At 24.8% G+C, this 18,066-nt stretch overlaps 8 protein-coding genes across 8 annotated transcripts; 5 read left to right on the forward strand and 3 right to left on the reverse strand.

The window, feature by feature from the left end:
* Window positions 1-88: 88 nt before the first annotated feature.
* DICPUDRAFT_155024 (uncharacterized protein) lies at window positions 89-3,225 on the reverse strand (the record flags this gene model as incomplete). Its single annotated transcript, XM_003290458.1, has 9 exons — window positions 89-102; window positions 258-513; window positions 582-785; window positions 862-1,166; window positions 1,244-1,502; window positions 1,576-2,201; window positions 2,279-2,568; window positions 2,636-2,909; window positions 2,988-3,225. The coding sequence occupies 9 exons, from the start codon at window positions 3,223-3,225 to the stop codon at window positions 89-91; spliced, it is 2,466 nt and encodes an 821-aa protein (XP_003290506.1).
* A 703-nt stretch (window positions 3,226-3,928) lies between these two features.
* Window positions 3,929-4,679, forward strand: DICPUDRAFT_81232 (uncharacterized protein; the record flags this gene model as incomplete). Its single annotated transcript, XM_003290446.1, has 2 exons — window positions 3,929-4,199; window positions 4,333-4,679. The coding sequence occupies 2 exons, from the start codon at window positions 3,929-3,931 to the stop codon at window positions 4,677-4,679; spliced, it is 618 nt and encodes a 205-aa protein (XP_003290494.1).
* Window positions 4,680-4,995: 316 nt separating this feature from the next.
* Window positions 4,996-5,654, forward strand: DICPUDRAFT_81233 (uncharacterized protein; the record flags this gene model as incomplete). Its single annotated transcript, XM_003290447.1, has 2 exons — window positions 4,996-5,254; window positions 5,326-5,654. The coding sequence occupies 2 exons, from the start codon at window positions 4,996-4,998 to the stop codon at window positions 5,652-5,654; spliced, it is 588 nt and encodes a 195-aa protein (XP_003290495.1).
* A 337-nt stretch (window positions 5,655-5,991) lies between these two features.
* DICPUDRAFT_81234 (uncharacterized protein) lies at window positions 5,992-7,182 on the reverse strand (the record flags this gene model as incomplete). The annotated part of the gene is made up of 4 exons (XM_003290459.1): window positions 5,992-6,277; window positions 6,375-6,604; window positions 6,848-6,952; window positions 7,024-7,182. The coding sequence occupies 4 exons, from the start codon at window positions 7,180-7,182 to the stop codon at window positions 5,992-5,994; spliced, it is 780 nt and encodes a 259-aa protein (XP_003290507.1).
* Window positions 7,183-8,291: 1,109 nt separating this feature from the next.
* On the forward strand, window positions 8,292-11,924 carry DICPUDRAFT_56740 (uncharacterized protein; the record flags this gene model as incomplete). The annotated part of the gene is made up of 3 exons (XM_003290448.1): window positions 8,292-8,587; window positions 8,803-9,103; window positions 9,512-11,924. 3 exons carry the CDS (start codon window positions 8,292-8,294, stop codon window positions 11,894-11,896), a joined length of 2,982 nt encoding a protein of 993 aa, XP_003290496.1. The 3' UTR covers window positions 11,897-11,924.
* Window positions 11,925-12,412: 488 nt separating this feature from the next.
* Window positions 12,413-13,998, forward strand: DICPUDRAFT_88972 (uncharacterized protein; the record flags this gene model as incomplete). The annotated part of the gene is made up of 2 exons (XM_003290449.1): window positions 12,413-12,719; window positions 12,938-13,998. The coding sequence occupies 2 exons, from the start codon at window positions 12,413-12,415 to the stop codon at window positions 13,996-13,998; spliced, it is 1,368 nt and encodes a 455-aa protein (XP_003290497.1).
* Window positions 13,999-14,072: 74 nt separating this feature from the next.
* DICPUDRAFT_155029 (uncharacterized protein) lies at window positions 14,073-15,366 on the reverse strand (the record flags this gene model as incomplete). Its single annotated transcript, XM_003290460.1, has 2 exons — window positions 14,073-14,348; window positions 14,419-15,366. 2 exons carry the CDS (start codon window positions 15,364-15,366, stop codon window positions 14,073-14,075), a joined length of 1,224 nt encoding a protein of 407 aa, XP_003290508.1.
* Window positions 15,367-15,634: 268 nt separating this feature from the next.
* Window positions 15,635-17,293, forward strand: DICPUDRAFT_81238 (uncharacterized protein; the record flags this gene model as incomplete). Its single annotated transcript, XM_003290450.1, has 1 exon — window positions 15,635-17,293. One exon carries the CDS (start codon window positions 15,635-15,637, stop codon window positions 17,291-17,293), a length of 1,659 nt encoding a protein of 552 aa, XP_003290498.1.
* Window positions 17,294-18,066: the final 773 nt, after the last annotated feature.

Consider the following 18,066-nt stretch of genomic DNA (forward strand, 5'->3'; position numbering starts at 1 on the left):
ACATAATTATTATGTTTTAATTTATTTAAATGAATAATGTTTATATAAATAATATTTTGTTTAATATGTTTTATCTTTTTAAATTTCCTTAATTAATATTTTCTAAAAAAAAAAAAAAAAAATTAAATTTTAACACACAATCAAAAAAATAAAAAGGCAACAAAATAAATTTACATACATAAATTAAATATATTAATATTTTTATTTTTTATATTATCATTTTAAAGTAAATTTTGGTTTTTCTATGTTCCATTTACTTGCTAATAATTCATCCTCCAATGAATCGTTAATAAATATAATTGATGACCCTTCGGTGTATCTTAATCTATCATTTTGAATTGCATCTCTTTCTTCTTTTGATAACTCTATTGTATTTAAAAAATCTTGATCAATATTACAACCCATAACCTGTTCATTCTTATAAACTAAATCTAGATTTTCTGTCTTGTACCATTGTTCATAGTTGACTCTGTGATACTCCTCAACCTTTTCTTGTAATAAAACCTCATATTCCTAATTATATAAATAAAAATGTTTAGTATCCTAATCTTTAAAATTATAACTGTTATATTTCTACCTACATCTGTTTGTGGTGGATCGTAGTTGTGGTTTAATAGCCAAGTGTCATTAATATGAATTGGAACATACAAATAAATATCTGATATAATTCTCATATTTATTTGTTTCCATTTCTTTGTTTGGAATGGCACTAAATTTTTCATAATTTTTAAACTATACAATTTAATCAATTGTTGATTAACAATACAATATTTTTTTAAAATGTTCTATAAAAATTAAAATTAATAAAAATATAAATAAATTAATATAAATAAAATTATAAAATAATAAAATAAAACCTACAGCAGATTTCGATGGAGATAATGATGAAATTCTTGATGGATGATGCTTCATAACTTTTTGAATTAATTTTAAACTACATATTGTACTAAAGAAATTTCTATAATTTTCTTGTAAATTGCTATCGCTACTATTATTATTATTAGATGATGTTTGATTTTGTTCGATATTAAAATATTCCTCGCTTTGTAAATAATTTTGTGAATATAAATATTTTTCTACAGCTTCATGATTTAAACATTTGTACAATAAAACCAAAGCATTTGATTCATACATTATTTTTGTTATATATTCAAATTGTAAATGTTCTAAATAATAAATAAATAGTTTGTTAGATAATCCTTTTAAAAAAAGATAATAATAATAATAAGTATGCAATAATTACGATTAAATTTAGAATGTTTAACAATTAGTAATAAAATTCCTAAAGTTGACTTTGAAATAATTTCTTTATGTCTAAAGAAATCAGTAGCTGATTGCATGGTTTCATATAATGAAGCTGATGATCCTGGTGTTGGTTGGTCAATTACAATCTCTGCAATTAAATTAATTGGACCTGTATAATTTTTAACTACTGGAGTCGATGCTAATAAAATTTTTAATAAAATAATTACAATTTTTGAAAAGTTTGATGCATTTAAACACTGTGAATAATACAAAAGAAAATGATTAATAAAATCGTAGTTTGAGCTATAACTTTAAAATTTTGCTACTTACATAAAATCTTTCAAAATTTGAAGGATTTTCAATTAATATTCTTGGTTTTGGCTTATTATTTGGATCATAAAAGAAATCAGATTCGGTATGGGGAGTTGTTGTGTTGTTGTTATTACTGCTATAATAGTTAATACCAATTTCTTTTCTAATTTGCTCGGGTGGGTAAAGGTTAGTTTGAAGCACATTTAATGAATCTGATAACGATGTTGGTAATCTAAAAACATCATGGTCTTTATACTCTTTTGAGGTACCTAAATAATGAGTGTTTACTTTGTGAAGTATTGAAGATTTTTGTTGACTGTGATATCTGGATGTAGATTTAATAAAATTTGAAATATCTGTAGTTCTGGTTTTAGAAGTACCCTTTTTAAAGTTTGCTTTCTTTAATCTTGCCTCTTTTTCTTTTTCTAAAAATTCGAAACCACCAATAAATACTGTTAAAGATCTCCAAAGTACCATTAATATCTTTTTAATTGGATACAAGTTACCATCGACTTCGTTAAACTCTATTAACAATTGAATCATAATTGATATTAAATTTGGATTATCAAATGAATTTAATTCATTTAAATTATCATTTAAACTGTTATTTAAATTATAGGTATAACAACCATCCAATGGCTCAACTGGTATCAATAAAAATATTATTTTAATTAATATCTTTAAATATAATCTATTTAGAAATGTAGGTAATTATACTTACATAACTCTTCTTTAAATGTTGGTTCATCTTTATTATTTAAAATGAATAAATAAATTATATCCAATAAAACTGCCATTAATGGGTCGACTCTTTTTACATTTACTTTCATTAAAGAATTGCTTAAGCTACCTGTACCTGTTGTATTTTTTGGGCCATTTATATTTTTTAAATGATTATTATTTCTTTTATGACTAATATGTGGTTTATCTGAGTTTGTCGTGGTTGTGGTAGTGGTAGTGGTTGTGTTATCATTTTGTTGTTGTAACTGTTGTTGTTGTTCATTTGAAATTCTAAAATAAAAGAAAATTATTAATATCTATGCATTAATAGTAATTGTATATTTTAATTTCTGCATACTTTGATGCTAATAATAGAGTTTTAGTTAAAATTGGTAAATAATTTGCTTTTCTTAATAATGTACAGTTATTTTTTGAATTATTTAATTGATGTTGAATATCTGAAGATTCCTCTTTTACACCTTGCGCTATATACCATATGAATCTAGATTTAATTAAATACCTGTTAAAATTATCCGCTCCCTTTATTGAAAGTTCAAAATATTGAATTAAATGTTGCAAATAATCTATTTTTTCGATTTCATTTAAATCTAACCATTTAGTTTTTGATGTATCTGTTATGATAAATAAATTAAATTAATAATTAATAACTGAACTTTTTATTTTATATTTTTATTCAATTGAATACATACATTCAAATAAATCTTGATAAAACAATGTTGTTATATTTGATTTTTTTAGTAACCCCAACTCTGAATAAGAGTATAACTCATTGATTTCGTTTCTAATATCATCATCAAAATCTTTAAATTGGTAATTGATCTCGATCTCTTTTAAATTTATTGCCTTTATACCGCTTCCATTGCTAGATACTGTTGAAAAGTCACCACTGCTTTTTAATGATGATGTTGATGATGATAATGACTCCATAAAAAAACTATTATTATTATTTCAAATTATTTAAAAAATCATTGATAAACAAGATTTTAATATAAACTATTAATTATAAATTTGGTTTTTAATTGATCTTGATCTTGATCTTATTATTATTATACAAGTATAAATTATATTTTATTTTTTAAAATGAAAATAAAAAAAAAAATTTTAAAAATAAAAAAAAAAAAAATTTTAAAATAAAAAAAAAAAAAAAATTTTATAATAATATTTTTAAAATGATTTAAAAAAAACTTTTTTTAGAACCAAATTTATTTATTTTAAAGACAACAAACTAGTCTCATTTAGTCCCAATAAAGATCTATTCATTAATAATGACCACAAGTTAATTACTATCTATTTCCAAAAAAAAATTTCAAAAAAATTTTGCGCCACTTTTCAACATACAATTGTTTATTATAATACCAAACTCAATTTTAATTTACTATAACAGCAATGGTGGGTACAAAAAAAAAAGATATTTTTTTTTTTTCTATTAATTTTTTTTTTTTATTAATTTTTATTAATTTTTTTTTTTTTTAAAATTAAATTAATTTTTTTAACTGTCAATAAACACAACACACCCATTATAAAAAAAAACAGCAATAGACGCATAATCTATTTTTATTTTTTAAAATTAAACACATAAATTTTATTTATATTATAAGTAAATTTAATTGGTTATTTGGGATTTACAAATATGGCATTTAAAGGCCAAAGCAATGGAGGCATTGACCTATTAAAGAAACGTGATAGAGAAGACGAAGATGGGGAAGTTACATCAGTACTAAAGAAAGAAAAACCAACATTTCAAGTACCACAACTATATTATCCTCCAAGAAATGATATCCCACCCTTGCCAACTATAGATATCCACAACTATACAATGATTACATCTGTTATAAAATTGAAACAAAATATACCATTTTCGATATATAATTTAAATGGTGAAGATAAAATTGAAGAAGGAGGTAAATATATTATTTTTATTACTATTATTTAAACTATTTATTACCAATAATGCTATTACTATTTATTAATCTTTATTATTATAACATCATCACCATTATCACCATTTTTACCAATATTATTATTATCATTTAGATGGTATTGAAAGATATTCAAACAGATTTACGTTTACAAAAAATAGATCGACAAGTTCAATCGAATCCAAATTACCCGGTATACCATTTGGGTACTTTCCTTATGATTTGGTTGTAAATAAAAGAAAAACAAAAAAAAGAGTAAAGGTATCAAATAAATCATTAGATGGATTGCAAAAAGAGGAAGAGGAAGGTGAAAAGAACCAAGAAGAGGGTGTCAATCTTGAAGAGGAAGAGGAGGAAGAGGAAGAAGATGAAGGTGACTATGCTGAAGAAAATATTGTTGACGATGACGAGGATATGTCAGATCCTGAAGATGGTGGTGATGAACGTGAAACTTTTTTTTAATTATTTTTCATTGTTATCTTATCATCGACCCATATGAAATGCAACTCAACGTATTATAACATCTCTGTACAAATAATCTAAAAACTTGAAAATTAAATCATTGTTTTTTTTTTATAATTTTATAAAAAAAAAATTTCTAAAAAAATATTTTATAATTTTTTACGAAAAATTAATTTTTATTTTTTCATTTTTTTCATTTTTTTTTAATTATATTAGCATTTATATAAATAACAATAATTAAATATACCGTTTTTACTTGTATTTACCTATTATTACATTCATATTAATAGTAATAGTAAAGAGAATTTGGTAAAATATGGCATTCAGGGGTCAAAGTAATGGTGGATCAGATTCATTAAGACGTAGAGACTATGATGATGATGAGGATGATGGTGAAAAGAAAGAGAAATTATCATTTTTACTACCAACATCAAATTATCCCACAAGAAAAGATATACCACCATTACCAACTGTTGATTTACATAACTTTGCAATGATTACATCCGTTGTTAAACTTAAAAATAATTATCCATTTTCAAAATATAATTTAAATAAAGAGAAAATAATGCCTAAAGGTAGGTTTGGATATGCATAAAAGAAAGCATTTAAAGTAGTGGTTTTATTAATTTATTTATTATGATTATAGATGGTATAGAGAGATATCGTTATAGTTCAAATCATGATTCAGGTGCAGATTTAAATTTACCATGTTCCAAAAATGGTTATTTCCCGTATGAATTAGTTGTTAACAGAAAGAAACCAAAGAAAAAATCATTAGTCTCAACTAAAAAACTTGATGATTTACAAAAACAAGAAGGTGGTGCAGGTGCCGCTGAAGGGGAAGAAGGTGAAGAGGTCGAAGAAGAGGATGATGGTGAAGAAGATGATGGTGATTATGGTGATGAAAATATGGTGGATGATGATGAAGATATGGAAGATTCAGATGATGGTCGTGATGATGAAGCTGCTTTTTAAAAAAACAATAACAATAATAATAATAATAATACTTTTTTTTTTTTTTTAAATAATACATTTTTAAATATTTTAAAAATTAAAATCTAGCCACATAAAAAACCTGCGCAATATTAATTAATATTTTAAATAAAACATTAATAACAATTTATAATTTAGTGTATCATAATAGATATATTAAAAAAAAGAAAAGAAACTCTGTGTGATAATAATGTCCTTGTTGTAAATTATTTACATGAATGTTAAACAATATTTATATTGATTTAATTTAAATCTATTTATTAATATTTATATTTACATGTTATATTTGTGTGTAATATAACTTTTTATTTTATTATTATTAACTATCATGACTTTCTAAATTTTTTATATTATTATTTGTTATATTTAAAATTAGTTGATTATCTGCGACATCTGATGTTGTAATATTATAGTTATTGACTTCGTTATCCATTTTTGATAATCTTTCCTCTCTTTCTTTTTTTAAAACCTCTGGATCTACTCTTTTTCTTTTATTTGGTACTGGCGCTTTGGTGTTTTCTTGATTATAAAATAATTGTAATAAATGAATTGCATCATCTTTTAATAACCCTGAAATTGCATTATATGGTTTACCATTTGATATTCTGAACAGCGATAATTTTAAAAAAAAAAAAATTTTTAAATTATTAATTCACCTTCATAATAATGACGATAATAATTACAATAATTTTAAATACCTACGGTGCTAAATTTAAACTGTACACTGAACCATTTCCGCCAAATTTATCATTGTGACAACCAAAAAAGACTCTATTAATTTTAGCTAAACTAAGCGCACCAGCGCACATTAAACATGGTTCGACAGTGACATATAAATCACACTCCACTAATAAGGTATCTTTAAATCTTTCATTTAATTCCTTATTTAGGAAAATCTGATCAAAAGCCTCTAATTCTGCATGTCTTGTGCCCTGAATAAAAAAGTAAGTTTTAATTTAAAAAAAAAAAAATTTTAATTATTTTAAAAATAAAAATTAATTAAAAAATTTAAAAAAAAAAAAAAACCGATTTAGATGAAACAAAGTGGTGCCATCACAAAACAACAAATAACCGGCTCGGTATATTCACAACACATTATTATAATAATAACAATAATAAAAAAACAAAAATAATCCAAAAGAAAAGTAATGATGCACACAAAAAAAGCCACTTACATTTTTTTTTATATTTGTTTTATTTGAACCTCTGGCTATAATTTGATTATTATGAACAATGACACAAGCTACAGGCACCTCACCTTCCTTTAATGCTTTTTCGCCCTATATATAAAATGATAATAATTAAATATATAAACTGTAGTGGTATGACTTTTTATTGTAATAATAATTACCTCCTTAACAGCCTCTTTCATAAACTTAATGTGATTTTGTAATTCTAATTTCTCCAATTCATTTAACTCCTCAACTGATTTTGTACAATATTGTTTATTGATTTCATCCTGATTCATTAAAGAACAGCATGATTTATTACTATTATCACTACTATCCATTGTTATTGGGTAAATTAAAAAATAAAAACAAAAAATATTTTTTAAAATTTAAAAAAAAATAAAATAAAATTTTTTTTTTTTTAATCTTTCATTTTATGTGAAATAAAATAGTAACCAGTTTGATTACTTTATTTATATCCCCACAAATTAATAAAAAATTTTTATCTGAAAAAAATAATATTTAATTTAAATTCTAATGATATAAAAAAAAAATATTATAATAACTGCAAATATATCTAATAATTAAAAATGTTATTTGTTTTAACTTTTTGGTAAATTAAATGAAATGGATGAAAAAAAAAAAAAAAAAAAAAAAAAAAAAAAAAAAAAGGTAATTTTTAAATTAAAAATAAAAAAATAACCCCAAAAAAGGATTACCTTTTTTTTTTTTTATTTAATAAGTTTTTAAATAAATAAAATGAATTTAATTAAATTAAAGTAACTTTAAGTCCATAAACAGAGAATCATGACGCTTTGGTCTTCATATTATAAAAAAACGACTAACACAATTTCTTTTATGCTCATAAAAATTTTATTTTTTTTTTAATTTTTTTTAAATTTTTTTTTAAAATTTTTTTTTTTAAATTATTTTTTTTTTCAAATTTGAACAAAATTTTTTTTTTTTTTTTTTTTTTTTTTTTTTTTTTTAAATTTTCCAAAAAAAAATTTTTTTTTTTTAAAACCCTTTTTCGGGGGGTTAATATATTTATTTTCTAAACCAAAATAAAAGATCATCAAACCACGTGGAGTAGATGATTTGGATTTTAGTGGCAACGATAATAATATACGATAATATATTAACAATAATAAGGTATATAAACATTATAAAACAAAAAAAAAAATTTATAAAAAAATAATCACACTAAAAAAAATTCTTCTCATTTTTTTAAAACTAAATAATAAACCACACACATATAACAAATAAATGTGCACATCCATAAAATATATAAAAAATCAAATAGAATAACCAATCAAAAACATAACTACAATAAATAAATAATAAATTTTCATATTTTAATTAATTTAATTAATTTAATTTTAATTTTTAATTTTTTTTTTTTTATTTTCATTTAATATTATTAAATAGTGTTAAAATATAACATTAACCAATGTTCACATTAAAGACAGTTGCTAAATCATCAATTCAAACCAACTTAAAGAATGGTTTGAAGTCAATTAGCGGTAGCAATGTTGCTTCATTAAAAAGAAATTTCGCAACTAGCACTACCTCTAACCAACCAAAATCAAGAAAGGATTTATCAGAATCATTTTTAGATGGTACTTCTTCAGTTTACGTTGAAGATATGTATTCCAATTGGTTAAGAGATCCAACCTCTGTTCACAAAAGTTGGGCCTCTTTCTTTGAATCAGCCGACAAAGGTGCTCCAATCGGTGAAGCTTATATGTCACCACCAACTCTTGGTACCTCAGCTGCTCAAAAGGCTTCCCCATCAACCTTTACTTCATCCGTAAGTATATACTATAGTAATATTAAATTTTTTTAAAAATAAAATCACATACTAATATTTTTTTATTTTTCTTAACAATACAAATATTAAATCAATATTTACAAAATAAATTATATTTAAATATTAATTTTTAATATAAAAAGGCTTCAAGCGCTCAACAAGTTTCTGACAGTATGAAATTATTATTATTAGTTAGAGCTTATCAAGTTAGAGGTCACGAAATGGCCACTTTAGATCCATTAGGATTACAAGCTAACAGAGAACCAGAAGAATTAAACCCAGCCAAATATGGTTTCACCGAAGCTGATATGGATAGACCAATTCAAGTAGGTGATGGTCTTATCTCAGGTTTCCTTACAAACAACGCCCCTCAAACTACACTCAGACAAATCTTAAAAAGATTAAAAGAAGTTTATTGTGGTGATATTGGTGTCGAATATATGCATATTCAAGTAAGTAAAAAATTAATTTATTCATAAATAATCTCATAATAATATAAAAAAAAAAAAAACCTTATCATAATATTACGAAAAAAACACATTCAATTTAATTTTTCGTAGAGTGATGAAATTTAAAAAAAAAAAAAAAAAAAAAAAAAAAAAAAATTTTTAAAATTTTAGAGACGATAAAGAAAAAAAAAATTTAAAGGAGAAGAACCAGGGTTATCGAAATCGAAAATTTTATATTAAAACAATAAAAATATTCAAAAATAATAATAATAAAATAATAATAATAATAATAAAAAATAAATAATAAAAAATAATAATAAAAAAATAATAATAAAAATAATTATAATATTATAATAAACACACAGAATGAAATATTAATATATTTTTTTTTTTTTTTATATTAAAAAATAGGACAGAGAAATGTGTGATTGGATTAGAGAAAAATTCGAAACTTTTGATCACTATTCATTCGAAGCCAAAGATAAAATTAAAATTTTAGAGAGATTATCATGGGCAGATCAATTTGAAGGATTTTTACAATTAAAATATAGAGCACAAAAACGTTTTGGTTTAGATGGTTGTGAATCATTAATTCCAGGTATGAAGGCAATGATTGATACCGCAACTGATGACGGTGTCGAATCAATTGTTCTTGGTATGCCACACAGAGGTCGTTTAAATGTTTTAGCTAATGTTGTTAGAAAACCATTACCAGCCATTTTCAACGAATTCAATGGTGGTGTTATTTCAATTGAAGGTGAATACTCATCAACAGGTGATGTCAAATATCATTTAGGTACCAGTTACGATCGTGTTACTAGCAGTGGTAAAAAGGTACATTTATCATTAGTTGCCAATCCATCACATCTTGAAGCCGTTAATCCAATCGTTGAAGGTAAAGTTAGAGCTAAACAACATTATGCTAACGATAGTTCCCAAAAGAAATCTTTAGCAGTTCAACTTCATGGTGATGCTTCAGTTGCTGGTCAAGGTATTGTCTATGAAACTCTTCATCTTTCAAAATTAGATCACTATTCTACTGGTGGTACAATCCATATTGTAGTAAACAATCAAATTGGTTTCACTACCAATCCATATTGCTCACGTTCCTCTAAATACTGTACCGATGTTGCTAAAACTATTGATGTTCCAGTATTCCATGTCAATGGTGATAATGTTGAAGCAGTTGTTCACGTTTGCAAGATTGCTGCTGAATGGAGACAAAAATTCCAAAGAGATGTTTTTGTTGATATTGTTTGTTATAGAAAACATGGTCACAACGAAACTGATCAACCAAAATTCACTCAACCAATTATGTACGATAAAATTGCCAAACAAATCCCAATCATCGAAAAATACTCTCAACAATTAGTCAACGAAAAAGTTCTCACCCAAGAACAATACTTACAAATTAAAAATATTATTCATGAATCCTACGAAAAGGGTTATCAAGAAGGTATGAAATATACACCAAAAGCTAGCGATTGGTTAGAAAGTCGTTGGGAAGGTTTCAAATCACCAATTCAATTAGGTCACCCAGGTAAAACTGGTATTCCACAAGATTTAGTTCAACAAATTGGTAAAGTTCTTTACACTGAACCAGCCAACTTTGAACTCCACTCAACCATCAAGAGAATCTTAAAAGAAAAGAAAGAAATGTTTGATAAGAAACAAGGTTTCGATTGGGCCACCGCTGAAGCCCTCGCTTTTGGTTCACTCCTTTTAGAAGGACACCACGTTCGTCTCTCTGGCCAAGATGTCGAAAGAGGTACCTTCTCACATCGTCATGCCGTTTTACACGATCAAAATACTGATGCCACCTACACTCCATTAAAACAACTCGGTAAAGAATTTGGAAAACCAGCCGCTGAATTTGAACCATCTAATTCATCATTATCAGAATTTGCAGTTCTTGGTTTCGAATTAGGTTACTCTTTAGAAAATCCAAATGCTTTAGTTATGTGGGAAGCTCAATTTGGTGATTTCTCAAATGGTGCTCAAGTTATTATTGATCAATTTATTTCAAGTGGTGAACAAAAATGGATGAGACAAAGTGGTCTCACCATGCTTTTACCACACGGTTATGATGGTGCTGGTCCAGAACATTCATCATGTCGTATCGAACGTTATCTCCAATTATGTGATGGTGATCCAAATAAGATCCCAGCTAGAGAAGAAGCTGAACGTAAACAACTTCAACACAGTAATATGCAAGTACTCAATTGCTCAACTCCAGCAAATTATTTCCATGCTCTCCGTCGTCAAGTTCACAGAGATTTCAGAAAGCCATTAGTTATCGCCACACCAAAATACCTTTTAAGATACCAAAAATCTTTCAGTAAAGCTGAAGAATTCTCTACTGATTCATTCGCCCGTCTCTATCCAGAAGCTTTCCCAGAAGAAATTAATTCACCAGAAAAAGTTTCAAGAGTTATCTTCTGTACTGGTCAAGTTTATTACAGTTTAATTCAAGCTCGTGCTGATCACAAGATTAAAGATGCTGCTATTGTACGTGTTGAACAACTTCATCCATTCCCATTCGATTTAGTTCAAGATCAACTCGCTTATTATCCAAATGCTAAAGCTATTTGGGCTCAAGAAGAACCAATGAATATGGGTTACTGGAACTTTGTTCACCCATACTTTATGTCAACTTTCAAGAATATGAACCGTCCATTCGATCTCACTTATGCTGGTAGACCATCATCCGCTTCACCAGCTGTTGCCAGCCATACCCTTCATAAATTACAATTAGATAATCTTTTAAGCGAAGCTTTGGGTATTTCAAAAAAATAAAAATATAGTTTCTAAATATAAATATATTAAAAAAAAAAATAAAAAAAAAAAAAAAGTAATAAAAGAAAAATAATAAAAAAAATAAATTAATATATAAAAAAATATAATATTAAAAATATTATAAAATAACAAAAAAGAAACCCTTTTTATTTACTACACTTTTGGTTTTATTTGTAGTATTTAATAATTTCCAAAATCAAAATAGTTTATTTACATATTTTCATCACTTGCTGATGGATTAAAATATTTTTAATACTTTTATTTATTACAAATATAACTAAAAAAAACCACACAAAAAATAACCACACTTTTTTCATAAAAATAAATAAATATATCAGATAATTAATGTGGGTTTTTTTTTGTTTTTTTTTTATTTTTTTTTTAATTTATATTTAATTTTGTTTTATTTTTATTTTCATTTAAAATAACAGATAAATAGTTTTATAAAAAAAAATAAAAATCATTATAAAAAAACAATTTTTCAAAATAAATAAATAAATAAAAAACATAATAATAATGTTTTTAAGAAATAATTTTAAAACAATTATTATTATAGTTGGATTACTTATTTATTTATATTTATTTATTGTGGGAATTAGCAGTTCAAAACAAATAGAGTTATTAGAATATGAAAAACAAAATTTAAATAAAGAAAATGATAAATCTACAAATACTATATCAAAGTATCTAGATCAAAATAAATCATTAAATCAAACAATACGTTCACTTCAATATACAATCGATGAATTTAGGAAGAATTTTGCAAAGAGTGAGATTCAATTTGATAACGAATTAAATTTAATAAAATATCAATTAGATCAATGTAATAACCAATCAAAAATAAATAAAAATGAATTTCTATTTATTAAAAACAAATACGATTTTTTAATTAAGGATTTAAATAATCAAAATAATCAAATAAATTCTAATAAAATTCAAATAGAAAGTAATAATAATAAAAACAATAATAATTATATTAATAATAATAACAATAATAATATTGATAATATAAATAGCGCTAAAGATTTAAAAAGTGAAGAGATTATTCCAATAGTAATACCAACATGCACAAGAATAGAATATTTAGAAAAAACTTTAGAATCTTTAATAAGGTTGGTATATTTACAGCTTTTTTTATAATGGTATTAAATATTAATAAAATTAAATTTAGAATTAGAAAGGATAAATTAAAATTCCCAATTATTGTATCTCAAGATTGTAATAGTAGAGAAATGTATTCATATTTAGAAAAATTAAGCATGGGTGATGAAATTATAACGATAAGAAGTCCAAATAGAACAAAGTTACTGTCAAATTACGAAATGATTTCAAGACATTACAAATGGTTTTTAACTCAAATATTTGACAAGTTCTCATATGACAAAATAATAATTGTAGAGGATGACTTAATAGTATCACCAGATTTTTTAGATTATTTTGAAAAGATGTCACCGTTGTTGGATAAGGACGAGTCTTTGTTCTGCATTTCAGCGTGGAACGATAATGGTAAAAAAAGATTTATAAATCCAAATGAGGACCAAGCAATATTAACATTTCATAGAACTGATTTCTTTCCTGGGTTAGGTTGGATGATGAAAAACAAATTTTGGAAGGAAATAAAGTCAGAGTGGCCAGATGAATACTGGGATGATTATTTAAGGAAAAAAGAAGTTTTCAAAGGCAGACAATGCATTAGACCAGAGTTGCCAAGGGTTAAAAACATAGGTGAAAATGGTGCTACAAATAGCCAGGTGTTTGGATCCTACATCAAAGAAATCACATATAATGAAAATATAACCAATGTAGATTATAAATCATATAATACCAACGAACTACTAGAGCCGCAATACAGCAACACTTTAAAGAATCAAATCGAAAATGCGCAGATTATCCAAGCGTGGGAAATTGATGTTTTCAACTATGTTAATAAAACCTTAAGAATAGTTTTCAACAGTAAAGGGGATTACAATACTATGGCAATACAATTTAAACTAATTGAGGACGACCGTGATGAAATTCAAAGAACATCTTTTAAAAAAATAGTTCAATTTTATCATAAATCCAATTTAATATTTTTAACACCAAAAGAAATAGAATGGTAAATAGTTAAAATAAATAAATAAAATATAATTTAAATAAAAAAACTTTATTTATACCCATTGTGTATAGTATTTATTTATTTTTGTTGTTCCTTTTCTGTTTGTTGCTCTTTTTCTTTTTGCATAGCTTTAAAATCTAATTCTCTTAAATAACTTGAGCTAAGTTTAAAATCTTCACCTTGATGGTGAGTATCGAAATATGAGATTGAATAAATTTCTAAAGGCTTTAAGTTTGTTTCTCTTCTAACTTCGTTAATTTTGATAGCAGTTGAGAATGTTTCTGGTGAGATTACAATACACTCTAGTCTTTTGCTGGTCATTGTATTGGCGTATGGCTCAACGAGTTTTAACATCTATTAAAAAAAGGACAACTATTAATAATGAGTTTTAATGATAACAATGTTTAAAAGATTAATAGCTTACATTATATTCGACATTGGGGTTAATGGATTGTAAAAAGTTTTGGGTTTTTTCGGATCTATATTCGAATGGTTCAATGAGCTCGCTATATTTCTTCTTTTTTAAAATTGAATTATCGGTTACACCAACCTCCATATACTCTGAGCATATTAAAGATGAAATTGTTAACATTACTTTATGACCTGGATGCATTCTATCATAAGTACCACCTAATACAACGCCTTTAAATGGAGGGTTCCATTTTTTAATATCTTTGCCTATTAATGATGGATCGAAATAAGATTTTGGGTAAAAGAAATCTTGATCTACAGTTTCGACATTTTTAATTGGTATTTGATTTCTTACTAAACGATCATTATTTACGGACCCTAGCTCTTTTGCTTGGGCTTCTTTATCTAAAGAGTCTACAAACAATACATCAATTGGGGTTTTGATGTGCTTTAAATGGTGATGATGGAATGGTGATGAGTTTGGTGGTGAATAAAGTGAATTGTTGTTATGGTCTAGTAGCTCTAGTGGTATAATTGAAACATCTAATCTTGGATTTGCATTGTACAAAATTTGATAATAGTTGAAAAATATATTTTCCAAGTTTTTTAATGGCTCTATATTCTCTCTGACTATTGTTGATGGTGATTTATCGTCATCAAATTCCATTAATTTATCTTTATTTATAAATAAACGACTATCTGCAACAAATATATCATTGTAAAGTTTATGAGCTTTTATTACATTGTTATTACTATTTAAAATTGGAGAGGAATTTGGTGGTGATAATAAGTGATTTCCAAAATCTTTATTATTATAATTAATTAATTCTATATATAAACGATCTTTGACCTTATTGGCTATCGATAATAATTTACCAACGTTGTAATAATGTAAAAATAAATCATTTTTATTTCTAGCTTGAAAATTAAATAAAATTCTAATTAAACCAGTTTTATACATTTTTATTATATATTATTTATTGAATATTATTGTGCTATTGTATGGTTTATAAAAAATATAAAAAAAAAGATAATTAAAAAAAAATAAAAATAAAAATTAAAATAATTTTTTTTTTTTTAATTAAAAATTTGTTTCAAAAAAAAATTGCAAAATGCGCTAAAAATTTCTTTTTTCTTTTTTTTCTAATTTTTTAAAAAAAAAATTTTAAATTAAAAATAATCTGTAAAATAACACAAAAATAATTATCTGTTTTTTTAAACAAAACAAAATGGCTTTTTATGGAGAAATTGTCGTATTAGAAAAACAAGAAGATCAACTGAAAGAATATGGGTCAATAGTTTTATTAAAACCATCATTTTTTATTGGTTCTGAAGAAAAATATTGTGCAATTGTAATTAAAGATAGAAATAATAATAACAATAGCAATGACAATAATAAAAATATAGACAATAACAATAGTAATAACAATAGTAATAAAAATAGTAATAATAGTGATAATATTAGCAATCCAGAAACTATAAAGATTGAAACATCAAATACCACTGATGATTGCACTCAAATGGAAACCTGCAAAGAAAATGAAAATTATGAAAAGATAGATGAAGCAAATACACAAGAACAGATTAAAAAAGAGCAAAATGGAGCTACTGAAGAAAAAGAAAAAGAAAAAGAACAGGAAAAAGAACAAGAAAAAGATCAAGAAAAAGAACAAGAAAAAGAACAAGAAAAAGTTCAAGAAAAAGATCAAGAGAAACAAGAGCAAAAACAAGAACAAAACCAAGAGAAAAATCTAGAGCAAAATCAAGAGAGAAAACAAGAGAGTGAACAAGATGAAGCTAAAGACCAAACCATTAAACAAGATGAAATGGAAGAGTCAAAAGAGGATGTGGCTAAACAGGAAATTAAAGAAGAATCAAGATTCGAAAATAATAATAACAATAATGATATAAGTAATAATAGCAATAATGATGTCAATATCAATGGCAATAATAATAATAATAATAATAACAATAATAAAGATGAAACTATGCAAGAAGTTGATGAAAAATTAAATAATAATAATGAAATCAATAAAATTTTAGAAAAACATATAAAAATAAAAGTCTATACAGCAGGTGGTAAAGTTGAAAAATGTTATTTAACCGATATTCAAGCAGATGGAAGTGTAAAAATTGACTCTATTATAAATCCATATAAAATGTTAGAAATCGAATTAAAGCCAAAGGTTGTATTTGGTATTTATGGCTTTTATTTTTATTATTCAAATGTCCAAACTGAATTAAGTCACGATTTTAGTAACCATAGTTTTATCTCAGTTTCAGAAAATGCAGCTACACCAAAAACCCCATCTAAAATTTCAAAAAAAATTCCAACTGCTGCAAAAAAATCTGGTACCATAAAAACCCCAGTTAAAAAAGTACCAGAGGAGGACAAGGAGGGTGAAGAAAATGAAGTTACCAAAGTAAAGAAAACACCTTCATCTACCAATACTCCAAAGACTCCATCTAAATTTCCAGTAGCTGTTTCAAAAAAAGTAGGAACTCCATCAAAACAAACACCAACCAAAGGAAAACCACATTCAACCACAACCACTACAACCACAACTACAACTACACTATCAACAATAACCACCACAGTTGGTTCTGAACCTATAAAAAGAAATAGAACACCAACTAAACAATCACCTAAAAAAATGTTCAACAGCGATACAAGCGATAGTGATAGTGGAATGGAGCCAATGTCAGATGGCGAGCTTGATAAAAGTCTCTCTAAACAATTAAACGATGCCAACACACTTGTAAAATCACTTCCAACTGTAAATACGAGACCAGTTAGATTTTCAAGAAATTCATTAGTTGACTTTTCAAATATAACTCATGCAAAAAAAAGACTTTCAGCTCCAGGTGAAATTAGATTAAGCAAATAAACATACCATAACAAAATACAACCACAGCGTTAAAAAGCTAATTATAGCTCAGAATTAGAATAAAAATTTAAATATTTTTGTTAAGAAAAAAAAAAAAAAAATATAACCTAAAATTATTGTTTTAAATGTACATAAAAAATAAAATTTTATCATTATATATTGATTTGATATATCTGAACTCCACTTTTACAATTAATCTTAATCTTTGGCAGTATTGGTAAATCTGTAGAATTTCGTAATGCTAATGCTGTAGTCTGTATAGCTTGTAGATGATTTTGATTTCACAAAAGAAACAATATAAAAATATTTTTATTATTATCATTATTGTCATGATCATATTATACTTTTAAACTAATTGAGTTAAATCTTTGTTTGATATCTTTGACCATATATTTTTTGATATGATTGTTTTTCGTTGTATATTTTACAATTGAATGCTTTTTTTATTTAGTTGATGAACTTGATACATTGAACAACAATAACACTATAATAATAAATATTCTACCATGGTTTTATATTTTATTAAGACCCTTTTTATATTCAAATAAATATAAAATTATTTTATTTTTATTTTTTATTTTGAAAAAAAATATTATTTTTTTATATTTTTTTTATTTTATTTTTTTTAACCATTTAAATAATGTAACCTTAATCAAGAAATATAGTGGCGACCTAAAGTATTTCTCGAATCAACCTTTGGATTTTATGGGTGATATAAATAGTATAAGATATTTGGATTTATTTATTTATACAAGACCTATTTTTAAAGATAC

This window comes from Dictyostelium purpureum (genome assembly GCF_000190715.1).
Source record: "Dictyostelium purpureum unplaced genomic scaffold DICPUscaffold_225, whole genome shotgun sequence".
NCBI classification, from domain to species: Eukaryota; Evosea; class Eumycetozoa; order Dictyosteliales; family Dictyosteliaceae; genus Dictyostelium; species Dictyostelium purpureum.